Source organism: Centruroides sculpturatus, unplaced genomic scaffold (assembly GCF_000671375.1).
Source record: "Centruroides sculpturatus isolate CEXI.00-Female unplaced genomic scaffold, Cexi_2.0 scaffold3, whole genome shotgun sequence".
Lineage (NCBI taxonomy): Eukaryota > Metazoa > Arthropoda > Arachnida > Scorpiones > Buthidae > Centruroides > Centruroides sculpturatus.
In genome coordinates this window covers 1,738,430-1,758,306 of record NW_019384366.1, presented here as the reverse complement: position 1 = coordinate 1,758,306, position 19,877 = coordinate 1,738,430, and the positions used below count along the sequence as shown (strand labels likewise).

Below are 19,877 nucleotides of genomic sequence, written 5' to 3'. Positions count from 1 at the left end.
AGGTATATTAAAATCGCGATAAAATATTTTCGCGCGGGAAAAAATTTTTGAAAAAATTTGGAGACTTAAAAAACATCCAAAAAAAACAAAAATTTTTTCGGAGGGCCCAAATGCCCGAGTTTTATATAACGCTATGGAACTTTCCCGAGTTATCTCGGGTTTTAAAGATTGCAGCATTACTTCTTGCCGCCTGCGTATGGCTATGATTGGTCATCTATATTCAGCAAACGAAATCAACAACGCAGTTAAGGAGACAAATTCCCTGACTTTTTGACAATTTTCGACAAATTCCCTGACTTTTTGACAATTTTAGACAAATTCCCTGACTTTTTGACAATTTTCGACAAATTCCCTGACTTTTTGACAATTTTTGACAAATTCCCTGACTTTTTCAAAAAATAATGAAAATCCCTGACTTTCCCTGACTTTCCAGGTGCGTAGGAACCCTGTATATATTTCTGATAAATATATTTAAAAAAATATGCTTATCTTCAGTGCATAGTTTCATAGAATTTCTTTGTTCCTTAAACTTACCAAATGAAGTTTTCATAGGTCCATTTTTAGACATTGGCATTTAAAAAAATTTTACTTATTCTTATAAAGAAGACAAAACCAGCACATGACCTGATGCAACAATTTTACATAATTTTTGCAATGATATGCATTTTGAGTAGCTTTAGCACTCCCCTTCAAATATCTATTTCTTAATATAGTTAAATATATTTCTTTTGACAACATTTCTCATAAAAAGAAGTTTAATCTCCAAACCACACATCTTAATAAAACTGCACTTATCATTTCCAACAATATTTCCTTGAACAAGAATTTTTATATCCAAAATAAACATTTTTATTCTAAAACCAATTTAGGTTTCCAAATAAATAAAATTATGTAATATTTTGATGTACAGTACAATGCAATTTATTATTTGAAGGCACAAATTGATTTTAGAACATAAATGCTTATTTTGGATTAAAAAAATCTTGTCTAAGTAAATATTGTTGAAAATGATAAGTGCAGTTTCATTAAGATGTGTGACTTAGATATTAGATTTCTTTTTAAGAGAAATAACATTGAAAGGGATATGTTTAACTATAGAAGATAAAGACAGAAATTTCATTTAAGAAAATAGATGACAGACGAGAAGTGCTGAAGCTAATCAAACAACTTAAAATGCATATCATCATTGGTAAAATTAAGTAAAAATATTGCATCAGGTCGGGTGCTGGTTCTTTCATAAAGAATAAATAAAGATTACTAACTGTCCAGTTCACTAAACTTCAAATTTTAGGTGTTCTTATTAAATTGCATTTTTACAAATGAGATGCAATATACAATGGAAGTATGTCTTAATATTATAATCAGTTAAATATATTGCATTAAAATCTAACTAGCAGGTAAGCCCAGCATTGTCTGGGAAAAAATAAGAATAAACATTAAGATTATTAGATTATTTCGTACTTCTAACCCTTCTATTATATTATAGTATTTGATTTATATAACTACAAAAGTTATCTTACATAAGGGTTTGCTTGTAAGAATATTTATATTGTATTTAGATACTTTTATAGTAAACAACATTGCACATTCTTAAATTTATAAAGTATTTATGATATTGTAATATTTTAATGTATGACTAAATCTTATTGTAATAAAATTTTATTACCTTTTGTGATGATGTTTTTTTCAGTTTAGCATTAGCAAGAGCTGAGGCAAGAGACACAGGTGCTGTTGCTGAGGAATTAGAACTTGAGCTGGGGCGTGGTAATGTAGCACTGCTCCCTGGTAATGGTGGTGGTGGTGCAACAGGGACAGAACTTGAAGGAATACTTGGACCAGGTGGAGGAGGAGGCGGTGGTGGGGGTGCTGGTGCACTCATTGGTGGTGCTGGAGGTGGTGGTGGAGCAGGTGGAGGAGCAGAATTTGGAGGAGCAGATGATGTTCGGTGGTGGCCAGCACTACCAGGTGAAATACCGTTAGTTGTAGGTGTCTGTTGTGTTATTATTGGTTGATTAGAAACTATAATTAAAAATATATATATTAATTAAAAGTAAAGAACTGTCTAGTTTCAAATTTATGATAATATTTATTAATTACATCAATATCAATAAAAAAGGTTTTGAAGTAGCAATAATCCTTTCAAATTTTATTAGTATTAATTTTTCCTTCTTTTATTAAATCTTTTCACTATTTAGACATGAAGATTTAACAAATTTTTTATTTGCAATTTTTAATAATGCAAATATTTTTAAAATCATATTTGCATGTGGATGATTGATATATTGATATATCAATCAGCCACATAAATGTATTGTTGATATATAGAAGTATTGATATATAATATATAAATTCAACAAACTGCTAGAACTAAAATAACATCTCTGCATAATCTGAACCAGTGTATATCTTTTACTGTATCTCCAAAGTGGTATAAAAAATATGACACTTATTGATAAGCAATTTAAAAGGACCTATTTAAAATATTTATTCTTTTCCTTCATTTTACTTCCATTAGTAGTTTATTGTGGATATAATTATTGTTGTTGTTATAAAATAAATAAATTGGAAGAAACAGAAAAATTGGAGAATGTATTATTACAGTGGAACCTCACTTAACGAGCGTAATTCATTCCAGAATCTTACTCATAATGTAAAACAATTTTTCCCATATAAATTAATGTAAAATACAATAATGTGTTCCTTGCCGAAAAAAATACTCAAATATTTTATGTATAACGTTTACTCAAGGAAAATTATACAATATGCATTGTTAAGAAGCATGAATCATCATCATCTTTTCTTCTAGCACAGAATGAACCAACCTGGAATGCAAGTTTGATTTGCAGAAAACAAGAAAATTGAAAAAATATGTCTCAAACAGCCAAACAATATGCCAAATTCTTGGGATATGTACAAGCTATAATTAAATATTAGAAATTAATTAATTTGACTAGAGGTAGACAGTTATGCTTCCATCTTGTATTAAATTTAATAATTATAAATAAATAATTTTTAATTTAGACATTTCTAAAATTTAATTTGGAATCGGTCATTAAATTTAATATGAGATGGCAGCAGCAGATTTGCTGGGACAAGACTGTTTGGTTCAATAAAACCAAGGTTATATTATATTAAAGTTTACTGTGTTCAAGTTCCACTGTATATGCATAAATACAGGGTGTCCACTTACTTAAACATCTATCCAGGGGCAAAAGAGATCTTTCCAGCATTGCATGAGTGAATGCATTGTGATGTATGCTGTATGCATATTCAGAGGGGTCAAGTCTGTGGAAAAGAGCCATGTTATCCTATCCAGCAATTATTAAGTCACCCTTCAAATCCACTGATGCATGTCTGTCTGGGAATAAGGTGACACACTATTGTACTGGTACCAAATCTGCAGTAGTACCAATCATCCATTGCTTTGTTTAGGATGTTCAGATACCAGTCACTACTATTCAGAGTGCAATGGCATCCATCAATGAATATAGGCCTGAGAAGCTGCTCATTCCAAATCTTATACCACACATTTAGGGTAAAATGCACTTGGTGTTGCTTATGTCATGTGTATCATGGAACATGTTCTTCTCAGTGATGCACATTGTGACATGGATTTATGGACCATTCCCCAAAATTGCCTTATCAGTCAATAAAATGTGCTGAAGGAGTTGTGGTTCATCATGCTGTACATTCAACATCAAGTTGACTCCTCAAATCATTGTATGGCATCCTCTGCATGTTGTTGTAATTGCAGATAGTTGAGGAATGGATGAAAGTCATGACAATGTAATATCTGATATATTTGTGTCTGTTGCAGTCCAAAATCTGACCTAAACTATACTGAAAGATCTCTTTTGCTCCTGGATAGATATTTAAGTGGACACTCTTTATATACATATACTGGTGTTTTAAAGTATTGTAACTCCACTACAAAATGAATGGTTTTTGCTAAATTTAGTGTTAATGGGTACAATAACTTAAGTAATGTAAAGTTACAAAATGTTAGATCAACATTGCATTATCAATATTGTACAGTATTATGTTATTTTCTGGCATAAGTAACAGGCTCATTTTTATTTTCAGTTATTTTTCCTCCATATCTATCATTACTTATTGCTAATACACTGCTCTACCACCATCATAAGCTACACCTCCATTATTAACATTATTCTGCTCATTCATATAAACTCAAGTGGTATGCAATACTTTAGAACACTTGATTTAAGTGTTACTGTATACAAACAATAGTAACACTTAAATCAATTGTTCCATTAAGTATTTTTATTTCTTATTTTTATTATACAATAAAAATTTGTTTCTTATATCTATGAAGCAAACTTACAACAAGCTTGGGTATTTTGATCAAAATATGTTAAAACTGAAAATAAAACATAGATTTACTCACAATAACCGTACTTATGATTTTTACTAGTTCATGGTTATTGCAAGTAAATCTTCATTTTGTTTTCAGTTAAGACATCTATTCACCTAAATATTCCAAGTTATTGTAAGTTTACTATAATAAATTGAAAAATGTGGAAATATGCAGAAAATTTGGCCTGTCTTCAACTGTATTAACACTGTGAAAGAATTAGTGTGTCTACTTAAATGCAATGGAGAATACATCCTATATACTAAAATTTTTAGAAATTACATATATCATCCATTGTTAGTGAAATAGGGTTGATCATTAGAATTGAATATAGTAACAGTAGTAATGTGCAAATGCAATGAATTCCTTTGTGCACATTATAACTGATATGACTGTAGATGTATGTATGTATATAAACACACACATTTTTCAGCATATAGTTCTGGATTGTCTTTTACACTTTCCTTCTAAATATTCCCTAAAAATTTACCTCACTAATGTTCCATCTCAGTTGGGCTGATTTTAAGTGGGGACACCATGTATGTAGTAGGGAATCATTGTTTTCCTCAGATATGATTTTTTTAAATTCATATGAAATTCTTACATTTAATAATTAAAAAAAAAAAAACAAACTTACTATTATTATTCATATGCTGTGCTGATTGCTGTGGAGCCATTCTAACAGAACAATCATTTGAGGGCCTAAAGTAAAAAAAGGCTTAAATAAATACTTTTATTTAGAATATAAAATTATTTACTAACTTCCAAGAATCTAAATATTTAATATTATAAATTTAAATATTTACTAATTATAACTATTTAATACTACAATGATTGAATTTTATGTATTTATTTAATAATTTTATTTTGAAAAATACAGTAGAATCCAGTTATTGTAATCACTGATATTATCACTAGCAATGTAATGTTATAAAAATTATATTTCCCAAACATATAAGTTTAAAAATATATACCTTATATTTTTATCTTATAAGCCTACATATATCTTATATTAACCATAAGTTGAGACTGTGATAGCATAACTAATAACGCATGCAATTGTATCAGTTCAATCAGTGTTTTAAATGTTATTTGTTTGCAGTACAGTATATTAGATTCTTGCCACTTGCCATTTCAAATGTAGGATAATAAATTGTAACTAGCATATTTTCTTGATTAAACCTTGGAGGCATTTATTTTTAAAACATACATATTCCCTGTGTTTTTGAAGCCAAGGTTTATTATCCTGCAACAGGAGAGGAGGAGGTAAAAATTGAAAGAAATATCTTAATTATCTACATCTGAAATAATTAAAGTTTTCATAGTTAACTCAAATCATCTGATTCAGTTACATTATCTTTTGCATCTCTTTTCATGTTCTTGTTGGAATGAGAGTCTTATCATCTGGTTCAACTCATCATCTTGGCTGAATGACTGAAGTGGTAAATAGCTGGTGTCAGCATTGGTCCTCTTTTGACTTCCTCTTTTTCAGAAGAAAACATATCTTGCTGAGTTTCTTGATGTTCTTCTGTCATCAGATCCATTTCAGGTTCTATTATGAGCTCTTCAATGTTCTTTATTATTTCTCAGGTGTGATTTTTGTTGCTCCTTTAGTTGCTTGAGTCTTCTTGATTATACTGTATCTTTCTTAGATAAGATTGAACTGCGATCTACTGTAGACCTGTTCAAGCCATACTACCCAGCAACATACATCTGCCCACTCTCTACCTTTGCTATTATACTCTCACCTTTTGAAAATAAAACCAATGCAAAACTTAATGAGTGCCTATCTGACAGTCTCGTGAATACTATAAAAAATTGTTTCTGTAGAAAAATAAAAGGCTGGAGAAGTTACAAGGGAGAGTTTCAAAGTTCAGAGGAATACTATCTGATCAGTATATACCAGGTTGAGCATCGATGCCAACGTCTCCTGCACTCTGAAAAGTTTCAAATTGTTGCCTGAAAACAAGGGAAGACCAATTGGTATTCATTATATTACGTCGCTTCTTCTTGTGTTTGTTCTGTGAGGTGTTCGTTATCCAAACAAAAAAATCTTTCAGGAAATTGTTCATTATCCAATTTGTTTGTAGTCCGAACTGTTTGTTAACCAATCACCCACTGTACATTTAAATTTTACTGCAAATTTTGATGACTTTACATTAAAGGTAATAAATTATTTAATTGTAAACTTTTTTTACCATCCTCTTGGTTCGTTATTATAATCATCAGGTTGGTATATTGGTTGCTGACATGGCATTGGTGGTGGTGGTGGAGGTGGTGGTGGTCTTGGTGATGTAGAACCTAAAATTAAAATTATTATTAATTATATTAAACTTTTAGTAATGATTAGATTTTTTATTATTCACTAATATGTATATAATAAAATTATAAATTACTATATAAAGCTTTATGATATGAATGTAATATTGAATAAAATGTAAAAACTAAGAATAAAAATTATTAATAAATATGATAATTTTTAGACTTAAATATTTATTATATTAATAATATTAAAAATGTTAAAGATATTTACTATTTTGATTTAAAATTTCCAGAGTTCTGAACATAGCTAAAGCAAATGCTTCTGCATCTTCACGACTACTGAAATTTAAGCCATAAACATGTCTGTTATCTCGCCATTGATGAAAAGTTGGAGTAGCTTGGTTATACTTTAATCCTTTTAATATGGCACAATTTATAACTACCTGTTAATAGATCTTAAATTAATTAAAATATTTTTATGTGCTAATAAATATAAAAATAAAAGTATTTAATTTTTGAATGATAAACTTAATTTTACTTAATAAGTAAAATTAAGTTTATCATTCATTCGTATCCTTAAAATATTTTTCAATATTTCAAGTATCCTTTAGAACCTTTTAAGAAATTTATTTAACTAATGCTTACTTAAATTGTGTTTGATTCAAGAAAAAAAAAAAAAAAAAAAATTTATTTTTCAAAACTTGATGTTAATCGAATTTCTAGTGACGTNGTTTGATTCCAAAAAAAAAAAAAAAAAAAAAAATTACAGTTTTATGCATTTGTTTAATTTAAATTTTATACATTTAAATTATTCTATAAGCGTTAAGATAAAGACTACAGGTTGACATTCAAAAATCCAACATCATCTTAAGGAGTGCCAGATTTTTGAAAATGCTGGATTTTTTATGGTTATATATGCTGTATTATTTAACAGTAAATGACTACCTGTATAATCCTTTAAAGAAAGAAAATTAAACACTGAATGAAAAGCAAATGAAATTTTAATGTTCATCAACTAAATAAAACAATTCTACAGAATTTTGGTTAGGTGCCTCCAGAAAACAGTGGCGCACCAATGCAGTAAATTTGAAAATGTGCTCCAAAATCCATGCTGAAAATCTAAAGGAACTGGATGGTCAGATTTTTGAATGTCAAACTATCCTTTCAAAAACAAAAAACATTACTTAAATAAGTTTCCTGTAAAATTAAAAAAAGCATTAAACATAAAAAAAAACTGAATTACAACAGAATAAATATTTTGCTATTTATTTTTTTTTTAGTTAAACTAAGTAAATATTGAAAAACTTATAAGATTTTAAAATGTATAGAAATATTCAAAATCAGCAGTTAGATTATTTCATCAAAGTAAATTAATATTCAAATATAGTTTCTTGTAAAGAAAACATACTGTATTTTATTGATTCTAAGATGCCAATGATTTCAAAATGCACTATGAGTTTGAAATTATATTTTAAGTTTTTTTTATTACGGAAGAAAAAATTTTTAAACATCAATTTTGTTAAGTTTTGTAAGTAACAAATTAAAGTTCCATTTCCATGCTCTCTTGTATAGTGAAACTGATATAAATTGGACTCATACAGTACCAAATATTTCTTCCAGTTTGATAGACTTGTTTCCATTTTGAACAGGTTTTTTTTTTAAATATAGAAAATCATTCCATTCCTTAGTTACACAACCAAACGTGTCTATTAATGATGAATAATGAATTTTACAATCTAGCGACAAAAGTCACGCAACAAGCTATTTTTTTAAGCCTCAGTAACTTTGTTGCTATATTTAAAAATGAAATTTACATTAAAATTATTAATAAAATAGGAAGGGAGATTCTTTTTCTTTCAAAAGACCACAAATTTTATTATGAAATTATTTTCACAGTGAAATACAAAACAGTAAAAAATATATCATGGACAAAAATCCTGCAATACAGAAAAACAGATAAAAGTCCTGCAACTTTAATTTCAGTCTTGTATGGCTCCACTTTTGGCCTTTAAAACTGCTTTAATTCTTTGTGGAATGAAATAAATTAACTTCTCACATTCTAGGACAGTAATTTCTTTTCATACTAGATGTATGTTTTCCTCTAAATCTTTCAAAGTTAAAATATTTTAGTTTCAGTTGTTTCTTCACCTTATCCAATATTTTTCCATAGAATTAAGATATGGTGAATTGCCAGGCCAATCTAATACTTCTATTTCCATGTTTTTAAAATATGATTTAGATTTCTTGGCTTTATGGGCAGGTACACCATCCTGTTGATAAATGTACTCATCATCAGTAAAGTAGTACAGTAGAGCGTCGTTTATCTGAAAGTCGGTTATCCGAAATATCAGTTATCTGAAAGAATTCCAGTCGGCAAATTTTAATTTTCGCTAGTGCTGTGGCGCTGCAATCTTTGGCTATATCTTAGGCTACTCCAATATTTTTTTGTTGATGTGTGTGTATTTTAGCTGGCAGCACTGGCATTTTTGTGTGGTGTTTTTCTGAGGATTGTGTGTCGTGCTGAATCGAACATTTTTGATACTAGATTAATTTCTAAAGTATAATTTTTTTTGTTTTTATATTTTTCCATATATTTATTTTGTTTGTAAAAATAAAAAAATAATTTTTAACGATACAATAGCCATGATTATTATTTTAAAAAGTTTACAATAGGCTTAACATCGATAAAAATTCAATGCAAAGTGATACGCAACGGAGAAAAATTTCAACATGGGATAGGTTAATATATTTTTTCGTACACAATCAGTTATCTGAAAAATAAGTTATCCGAACAACCCCAGTCCCCAATTAATTCGGATAAACGATGCTCTACTGTATTTAGCAGTAAGTATAAGAATTTCATTTGGTATATTAATATAAACTGATGAATCAATATTTTGACTTTACAATTTGTAAGCTCCCAAATTGATAAGCAGTTAAAATTCCATACACCATAATACCTGGTGCAAATTTTATAGTCTTTGAAATGCAATTAGGATGATATTCCTCATCTTTTCACAACACCTTTTCATTTTCCTCCTAAAATGGACAGAATCTTAATTTGTCACAAAATATTGCTTTTTGCACTTAGTAATGTCCCAGTCTTTATATTTTTTATACCATCTAATTCCCTTTTGTTTCATTGCACTTGTAAGCAGCAGTCTCTTTTTTACTTGCTTAAATCCAGAGCCCATTTCTTTTAAATGGCTTGTGAGCGCTAAGATTGGCTTTACTTTACCGCTAGACTTATTACACCACCACAGGACATCAAATTAGATTTAGAAAAACACTATTTTATTTTCAGAATGCATTTTGGACATGGAGTCCCTTATCAGCTTTTTGCTACAAAATTAATAGGAGGTTAACAATTTTTATAAAAAGACCATGATTGACAGAAATGAACAAAGAATGTGGACTTACATTTGACATGTGGATTCGATGCGTTGAACATTAATTAAAAGACTAAGCACGCGATAAAACGAGATTTTCCATTAAAAACGGTAATGTTGATACAATAACATAATAATAATAAACTGAGGTTCTGGTAAAACAGTAATGTTGTTTATTGTTAGTTTGCTGGAATTATCACTTAGGTGTGAAGTGGTTATTTTGGTATATATTTCCAGTTTGTGTGTCAGTTTTTATGTCTGAAAGTCGTAAAAATATACATGGTTAAAACAAAATGATAAGTAGATTCACAGTAACACGAACAGAGTAACAAGACAATTTGAAGTACATTCCAGGGTAACCCTCACCCCTATCCATTTTCACACCTCTCCCTTCCCTTCACACCTCCTCTGGTCAAATAGGTGTACCACGATTCGTGTAATTTTTGACTGGAGTTGTTATTCATGATTTTCTCTTTGTTTTTTATTATTTCTAAGTGTTCGTACCATCTTCTTTTATAAGTATTTTGACAGTATCCTTAACAATCTGACAGTCTTCATTATTACAGTGGGTGGCTACAGCCGAGCTATCATTGTTGTGTGCTATGGCAGAGATATGTTCATTGAAACGGATCTTTAATTCCCTACTAGTTTCACCAATGTAAGATTTGGGTGTGGTACAGTCGCATTCAAATTTGTAAACAACATTTTTTTGGTCCCATATGTTAGCTTTTCTGTTAGGTACGTTTATTTTCTTATGTAAGCTGTTACGATGTTCGGGTACAAAAATAATATTATACTTAATTAATTTACTTTTAATTCTTTCAAAAATATTCATAACGTAAGGGATTTTAAAAAATTTATAAACAATGTTGTCAATTGGTTGATTGTGTGCATTAACATATTTATTATTAAGCCAGTTACTGATCATGCGCTTGCTATAATCGTTCATTAAGTACGTTTTTATGATGTCTTCAATCTCATTGGATATATCGGTATCATATGTGGTACATTGCATAATTTTATCCAAGTACATGTAGAAAGTATTCTTTTTTATATAAGTTGGTACTTCAGATGTAAAGTGTATGACACTGTCAATAGTACAGGGTTTTTTATATTTTTTAAAGGTTGTTTTGTCTGTGTCTTGTGACGAGAATGTCTAAGAAGGGTAACTGACAGTTGCTTTCAGGTTCTAAGTCAAATTTAATGTCAGTATCTATTTTATTTACATGTTCCAAGATTTGGTCCGCCTGTATGATGTTGTCATCATATACGAGAAAACAGTCATCGACGTAACAGTACAGTTCTATTATACTTTGATATTGACAACGTCATGATCAATATTGTACATACTTAATTCAGCAAGGATTGGTCCCATTATTGAGCCCATGGGGATACCATCGCATTGTCTAAAGAATCTTTTTTTGACTAACAAAATAATTATTTTCCAATACAAGGGTTACCATATCTATGATCCATTGCTGACAGTTTTGGGTTTTTTTATGTTGCTAATATCCTGTTACGTTTTATGGACGGATACATGCTGCATATGTCCAAGGAAGCAATCTGAGCACTCACAAGCCATTCAGAAGACTAGACAAGAAGCGTATCATAGTATCCATTTCTTTTAGTCTCAGCCTTTTTTTTTTCAAATATAACTTTTTTTTAGTTATTTTACTCCAGTTGCTAGTTAACATTTTAGCAGAATTTTTCCTAAAATTTCTTGAAAGACTTCTGAGAAATTTATCTTTTATCTTTCTAGTACAACATGAACTTACTGATCTTGGTTTGCACATCTTGCTTTCCATTTCTTTGTATTTTTTAATGATTCTAGATTTGTGACATTCAATTAATTTGCTTACTTTTGAGTTGGAAATACCTTATGCCTTTTAATAATCAACTCTCACATCTTTTCCAATTGGTTTTCAATCAGAAATCATAGCTATATTTAAATAAATTTAAATTTTGACAAGTCCAATGTGAAAATTTCTTATGCTAATGCAAGTTAAAATGCACAATGATTATTTTCTACATAAAATATTAAATTATTATAAAATAATTTTATGAATTTAACCAAAGTTGCAAGACATTTTTCTTGGGTTGTATGTGATGACTTCTGACTGTGTTTTGGAATACAAGTGTAAGATATCATTGATTCTACATCATCTCTATTTTAGACCAGTTAAAATAAATACAAAAATATGTCTTAGACTCAAGGAAATTCAGTAAGTAAGAAGTAATTAATGTTTCAAATTGTAAATTATGTAATAACAGTTACATAAAAATTTTTTTATGTAACTGTCCTATATAATAAATTACCTGGGAAGTATGATTTATACAAACTTAAAGTGATCTTATAACGTAAGTATCTGCCATACTGATCTATTGCCACCACATAACTGGCTATCAACTTTTTCTATCTATAACAACAGAAAAATTAAACATATTTTAAACTTGATTTTCTAAACTCTTTCTGTGCTAAAGAAATGGAAAATGTTTCTGTTTTCCATTTCCATATTACTTTTCTTCAACAAGCAACAAGACTAAACTTACTTTAAAGTGAATAAAAAGCTGAATGATTGGCTCTGAAACCAATATTGTTGATTATTATATTATCAATGTAAAAATGTTTTTTATTTACAGTATTTATTCAAATTTAAGATGCAATTGAAACAAATGCACCTTAATTTCTACGTGCTCATTTAAGATTTTTGTTTTGTGAAAACTAAACAACTCAAGATAAATTCATTAGCAAAATCAGTTCCACTGACATAAATTTGTTCAGCATTTATTGCAAATAAAGTAAGTTATACATCACTGTCTTCCATGGTGTCAAAGTCAAAAGTGTATTCACTTTTTATGTTAGACTCTTCTGAATCAATACTGATGTGTTTTTTTAGTCAAGTTTCTGAGTTTATTTTTAGTTCTTGTATACATTTAGTTGTTTTAATTTTGGTATTAGTATTAAAACTACACTTGGATGACTAAAACCAAGTGTAGTTTTAATACTACAATTAAAATAAAAACCAAGTTTTTATTTTAATTGACTAAAACTATGCTAATCAACACTGGATTTAATGTTCACATCTTCCCACATGCAGTCATGCCCACTGCTATTTAAAGCATAAAAAATACACTTGTTGAAAGATAGCTGTACAAGTTTTTTTTAGGATTTTCATCCAAGAGTACATTGCTGTAATAGACTAATGACAGTGAGCTAAGCTGACCTCTTAAATACTATTATAAATATTGGTCTAATAAAATTATTAAAAATGATGCAAAGGAACTAGTAACTTATAGTGACTGAGAAATAAGACACACAACACAGAGATCACTAATTATGATGTATTACATTGAATCTAAGATAAATTACTGTATTTTCAGATATATTAACTAAAATCTGAAAAACTGCATCTTACATTTGAGCAAAAATACAGTATTATTTTCTTTTACAATTAAATCTTCAATGAACTGATAATGGAATTGAGAGGGAAAAAGACAATATGTTTGAGATAGTACCCTTTAAAATACAAACTGGTAAAAATTATATTTTCAAAGACACTTTGGAGGTAGGTATACAAACTGGTGCAATTTATGTGAAGATTTTATTTCAGATTCAGTGATTTTTTACCTTTTAAATTATACTTTGCCACAGGTTATCTGTACAGCATTAATTTTTTATTAACAGATTTAATTATCAATATTTTACAATTCTAGAACATTTAAAAATAATTCGTTCAAGTATAAACTTTGATGAAAAAATTTAGTTATCAACCACTTTTATTTTCTAAATGCAATACAATTGTAATATATTTTTTTAGTTTTTGCAATTGTTTGAATAATATAATTCCAGTATCTAATTAATATAAAGCAATATACAGATTTGTCAGTTTTATTATTTGATTAATAACAGCAAGAAGAGAAAATGCTGATACATTTTACAATATTTAAACAACAAGAATAAAAAGTAGTAATGTAAAAATAAATTATTTTTAAGAAAGGAAAAAAATGCCAAGTAGATAAAAGCCAGATAATGATAAAACTTTAATTTCAAAATATATAATGTAATTTGTTGAAAAGTTTAATATAAACTTATAATTATTCTTAATTTCTTTTCTTGGAAAATATTTGTATTTATAACATCACTATTATATTTCAAAGTAATTAAAAATAAAAATAATCAAATGTTAATTAAAAAATATATTCAAGTCACTTCAAATTGAATTACTTACCTCATGATCCTGGAGTTTTCGACCAACAACTCTAAATGTATTGTTAATTAAGTGTTGATATATATGAACTTTAGAAAGTCCACTAGATGTTCCACTAGGTAACCATCTTTTAGTGACATCATCATAAAGCATTACAGATGCTCTAGCAGAAGCAATTGAATGCTCACTATTAAACAGAAAAATTACACAGACAATTACACATACATTGTAAAATGTTTTAAATCATAAATTTATTATAATCTTACTACTTCATACACACTACTTAGAAATCATCTAATGAATTGATATTAGTTTTATTAGATATCAAATCAATATAAACATATTTTAATTTATGCAAAACTATCAGAGTATATACAAATATAATTCATTGCTATAAAAATTAGCATACCAAAAAGTTTTATCACTGCAAAACTTGACATGCAGATAAATCTCAAGCAGGTATAGAAATGATTAGAGTTATAGCTCATTGCATAATGCCAGCAGAGGGCATTAATGTGCATCTCCTTGGCCTATAAAAGAGCATGCAAAAGCATTCTGTCTGCAATTTACCTGTTGTAGAGTGATGCTGCATTACTAGAAATGTCTTTATGTTGCAATCAAAGACCTAATCCTCCTGAATTTTTTTGCATTTCTCGACATTTCAAAGTCCGAGTCCAAAAATATAAAAATCTTGGAAGGGTTATTTTTTTGATCGATCACCATACTTTTCCTCTGTTATATATAGCAGAGCCGAGAAAGTAATAAATAAATTAATTAAATTTATTTATTTTAATAGATACATACAGTGGTACCTCAGGATACGAAATTAATCCGTCCCAAAACTGAGATCGTATCATGAAAATGTTGTAAGGTGAATCATTTTTTCCCATACGATTACATGTAAAACCAAATAATTCATTCCAACACAAAAAACACACTCAACTTAAAGCTAAGTAATACATTGAAAAAAATAACTATAGTAAGCAAAACACTGAAAAATGCATTTTGTAGTTGTAAATGTATAAATAACTACAATAGAATAATTTAATAATAGAATAATAAATTGATTAAAAAAATGTAGTTTTATTTGCACTTTACCATTGAGGATAGATGATGGTGGAGGTGTAAACTGGTGGCAGAGGAGAGGGAGAAGGGAAATGGTACTAAAACTTATTGTTACATTATGTTATGTAAGTTAACTTAAAAATAACTTAGGAAAGATAAAAAAATTGTTATATATATATATATTTTTTAATTTTTATTCACTGCTTTTCGCTTTCTTTCCATCACTTCCACCAGCACTTTCACTGGATAGAGGTCACTTGGTAAAATATCTATCCAAAGAAATTTGACTTTGCCTACTTTTTAAAATGTTTCTAAAATGACTTAGGCAAACGTCATTAAACTGAGCAGCAATACGGCCAGTGTGAACCTTTTCTGGGTGTTTCTTTTCAATAAAATCAGTCACTTTTTGATAATACCTCAAGATTTCCTTTATCGAGCGAGATCCTTCCACTATGAAGCAAACACGCGGACTGAGACCAATGAACAGAAGTGAATAAAAATTGGCGCTGCAAACTAATGTAACGTCGTATGGTGAGTTTTTGTTCATATCATGGAGCAAAAATATGTTCGAATTTCATGTCGTATCCTGAAAATTTCGTATGCTGGGGCATTCGTATCCTGAGGTACCATTGTACATCACAATTCAGTATTGTATTTTATATATTCTGGGGACTGTATCCAATACACAATCTATATAAAAAAAAATGTAAATGTTCGTTGTTCAAAATCTTAAATCTCCGAAAGTTCTTCACTGATTGCTTGAAATTTTGATACAACGTTTCATTTGAATACATGCAATTTTTATATCAAAATTCCCCCAAGGGGGAGAGGGAGAAAATTAAGGCTTAACCCAAAGAACGGCTTCTACTGTAATATTTTAGATACGATTTTTTGTTTCTGGTGGTAATAACTTTATTTCCAAACGTACAATATTTACGTTTTACAAGTTTTTAACCAAATGTTCGAACTGTTTTAAATTTGAATTTGTTATTGCATATTGGTTCGATTATAGAACAATTGTAAACATTCCAGAAAATTGATCAGATTGAAAANAATGGAGATTTAGGAACTTTCTAGACTTCCTTTAGTGACAAAAGAAAAACTATTATTGTTGATACAGTGATACCCCGAACTTACGCGATAGGTGGGACTGAGCGATAACCGCGTAAGTCGAATTCACGTAAGATGAGGTATAATTTCGCAATTTGTGTAAAACCCAAGTCAGATGTGTGTAAGCTAATAAATGTTCTCATTAATCTTATCTCGTCTTTTGATTTGTTCACGGTTAGAAGAAATCACCACATAGAGTCTCTCAAGTCTCCGTAGATATAACAAACACAAAAATAAATAACACAAAAATTGTGGCTATGTGTCAATTCCGCGCGACATGTCTGAACATGTAAACCGAACAATAGTGTGGGGGGGATTGAGTAATCGAGAGTTGCTTGGCGCTCAAACAAATGATGATTCGACGAGATTTGAAAATCGCGTAACTCTAGGTTCACGTAAATCGAGGTATTACTGTATATGAATTTTTCTACTTTTGTTCTAAGTATCAATCATTTAATCTTGCACTTTTACTAAATTGAGTTTGCACATTACTGGTTTAACATGTGTCTTCAATCTTCTGCCACTAGTGGCCAAATGGATAAAACTACTGAACGTATTTGGTCGTGTTCACATCTCGCCAACAGGCTGGTCGCATGGAGTTTTCTGAGTTTTCTTCATGTTAATAATGAGAGCTGTGGAGTCAGTTAAAAAAAAAAAAACACTCGACTCTGACTCTAGCAAAATTAAATACCAAGTCAAATGACTTGGTATTTAATTTTGATATGGGGAGGTTTTTCACTTCAATTTCACTCTTCCAGAAGAGTTAGTCCAACTAAAAAGTGTGTGGTCTAGCTAGTTACTTCAGCCCCTTATCCAGAAAAGAAAAATATGTACTCTGATCAATTAGTCTAGCTAATTCAGAAAAATAGAGTACTTATTTAGAGCAGGGATAATAAAGGAATGATTCAAAAAAAATATTAAAATTCAATTAGATCAAAATAATTTAACTACTAAACACAAATACTACAAAGAATACTACATATTTAATAAATTAAATTGATGCATTTTGTATTTAAAATAAAATGAATTATAACAAAATACAAAAAGATTTTTAAAAATTAATAAATATATAATAAATTTTCTTTCATTTAAATAAAAAAAACTAAAGTAAATTGAAAATGAAGGAGTTGGAGTCGAAGTCGACATTTTTTCCAACTGCAACTCCACAGTCCTGTTATTAACACACTTAAATAGGAGCCAGTTTTAATAAAAGACCTTGGGAGGCATTCTCCCAGCAGACTGCCCATGTGTTGCATTGCCGTAATTGAATAAAACCTATCTTCAATCCTCTAATGCTTGATATTATTGAAAGTTTTATATAAAGTTCAAAGTCCCTTTTTGAACCTTGTCACAGATTCATCAAACAATCTGTTCCCTTCACTAAGTAAATAGACTGGTTTTTGTTACTGAGCATTTTTTATAGTCCAATCAAGGTTCATGAAATGAGCTGGGCATTATTTATTCACTGTCAGCTGTCATTTGTAATTGCATCATGTACTGTATGTCACTAAATCATTTATACTAATGTGTAAGAATAAATGTGTCATAATATAATGCCAGTTTTTCAAAGTACTAAAACTTTCAAACCACAGCACAACTTTAACTTTGCATTTATTAGTGAAAATTTGCATTGCTTCTTAAGTGTTGCTAATTACATAAAAGCCAACAGTTTATATTTTGCTAATTTCTGCAAAGTTGAACATTGATTAAAGAAATATTTACAATCTAATGTTGTAGCAACGAATAATATTTGTAGTGTATATGTTACGGTTACTAGTGCAAAAGGTAAAATGATGTAAATGTCTGTTCACTTACATGAATGGCCAAAGTAGTATGACAATGACATATTTGGCCAAACATTTATGTCACTGTTGAAACATATTAAACATTCCCATCTCACCAGACATTCATTGCATTCTTTTCACGTAATGAAAAGAATGCAATGAAATAAATTTCAAGCAATTTATTTCAAGCAATGAAATAAATTGGTCATCAATTATCGGTCATTGTTAAATATCAATATGGAAAATTGTTTCTGTGGTTTTTTTTTTTCTTTTTGGTATGTATGCTTAAGTACATTTATATGGTTATACAACACAGAATATACAATACTAGTAGCTTGGAATGCCCCCTAGTGGGCGTTCTTTACAAATTTCTATGAGGCACGGTTCCTTTGACTTTTTTGTTCCTATCAATATGCTCTACAGCTCTGTTAAAGTCCGAATGGTAAGATTTACCCTCCGAATGAAGAGGTGGCNATTATCACTAGCAATGTAATGTTATAAAAATTATATTTCCCAAACATATAAGTTTAAAAATATATACCTTATATTTTTATCTTATAAGCCTACATATATCTTATATTAACCATAAGTTGAGACTGTGATAGCATAACTAATAACGCATGCAATTGTATCAGTTCAATCAGTGTTTTAAATGTTATTTGTTTGCAGTACAGTATATTAGATTCTTGCCACTTGCCATTTCAAATGTAGGATAATAAATTGTAACTAGCATATTTTCTTGATTAAACCTTGGAGGCATTTATTTTTAAAACATACATATTCCCTGTGTTTTTGAAGCCAAGGTTTATTATCCTGCAACAGGAGAGGAGGAGGTAAAAATTGAAAGAAATATCTTAATTATCTACATCTGAAATAATTAAAGTTTTCATAGTTAACTCAAATCATCTGATTCAGTTACATTATCTTTTGCATCTCTTTTCATGTTCTTGTTGGAATGAGAGTCTTATCATCTGGTTCAACTCATCATCTTGGCTGAATGACTGAAGTGGTAAATAGCTGGTGTCAGCATTGGTCCTCTTTTGACTTCCTCTTTTTCAGAAGAAAACATATCTTGCTGAGTTTCTTGATGTTCTTCTGTCATCAGATCCATTTCAGGTTCTATTATGAGCTCTTCAATGTTCTTTATTATTTCTCAGGTGTGATTTTTGTTGCTCCTTTAGTTGCTTGAGTCTTCTTGATTATACTGTATCTTTCTTAGATAAGATTGAACTGCGATCTACTGTAGACCTGTTCAAGCCATACTACCCAGCAACATACATCTGCCCACTCTCTACCTTTGCTATTATACTCTCACCTTTTGAAAATAAAACCAATGCAAAACTTAATGAGTGCCTATCTGACAGTCTCGTGAATACTATAAAAAATTGTTTCTGTAGAAAAATAAAAGGCTGGAGAAGTTACAAGGGAGAGTTTCAAAGTTCAGAGGAATACTATCTGATCAGTATATACCAGGTTGAGCATCGATGCCAACGTCTCCTGCACTCTGAAAAGTTTCAAATTGTTGCCTGAAAACAAGGGAAGACCAATTGGTATTCATTATATTACGTCGCTTCTTCTTGTGTTTGTTCTGTGAGGTGTTCGTTATCCAAACAAAAAAATCTTTCAGGAAATTGTTCATTATCCAATTTGTTTGTAGTCCGAACTGTTTGTTAACCAATCACCCACT

General features: G+C 29.5%; 1 protein-coding gene across 1 annotated transcript in view; it reads right to left on the bottom strand.

The window, feature by feature from the left end:
- LOC111642595 (protein enabled-like) overlaps positions 1–19,877 on the bottom strand; it is a 49,811-nt gene that overhangs the window by 27,529 nt on the left and 2,405 nt on the right. Inside the window, exons 5-10 of the mRNA XM_023388959.1 lie at positions 19,661–19,716; positions 14,253–14,443; positions 6,906–7,077; positions 6,571–6,673; positions 5,010–5,074; positions 1,667–2,019 (exon numbers count right to left, since the gene is read on the bottom strand). Of these exons, the coding sequence (XP_023244727.1) occupies positions 1,667–2,019; positions 5,010–5,074; positions 6,571–6,673; positions 6,906–7,077; positions 14,253–14,443; positions 19,661–19,716 (940 nt within the window). The remainder of the gene's footprint in view (positions 1–1,666; positions 2,020–5,009; positions 5,075–6,570; positions 6,674–6,905; positions 7,078–14,252; positions 14,444–19,660; positions 19,717–19,877) is intronic.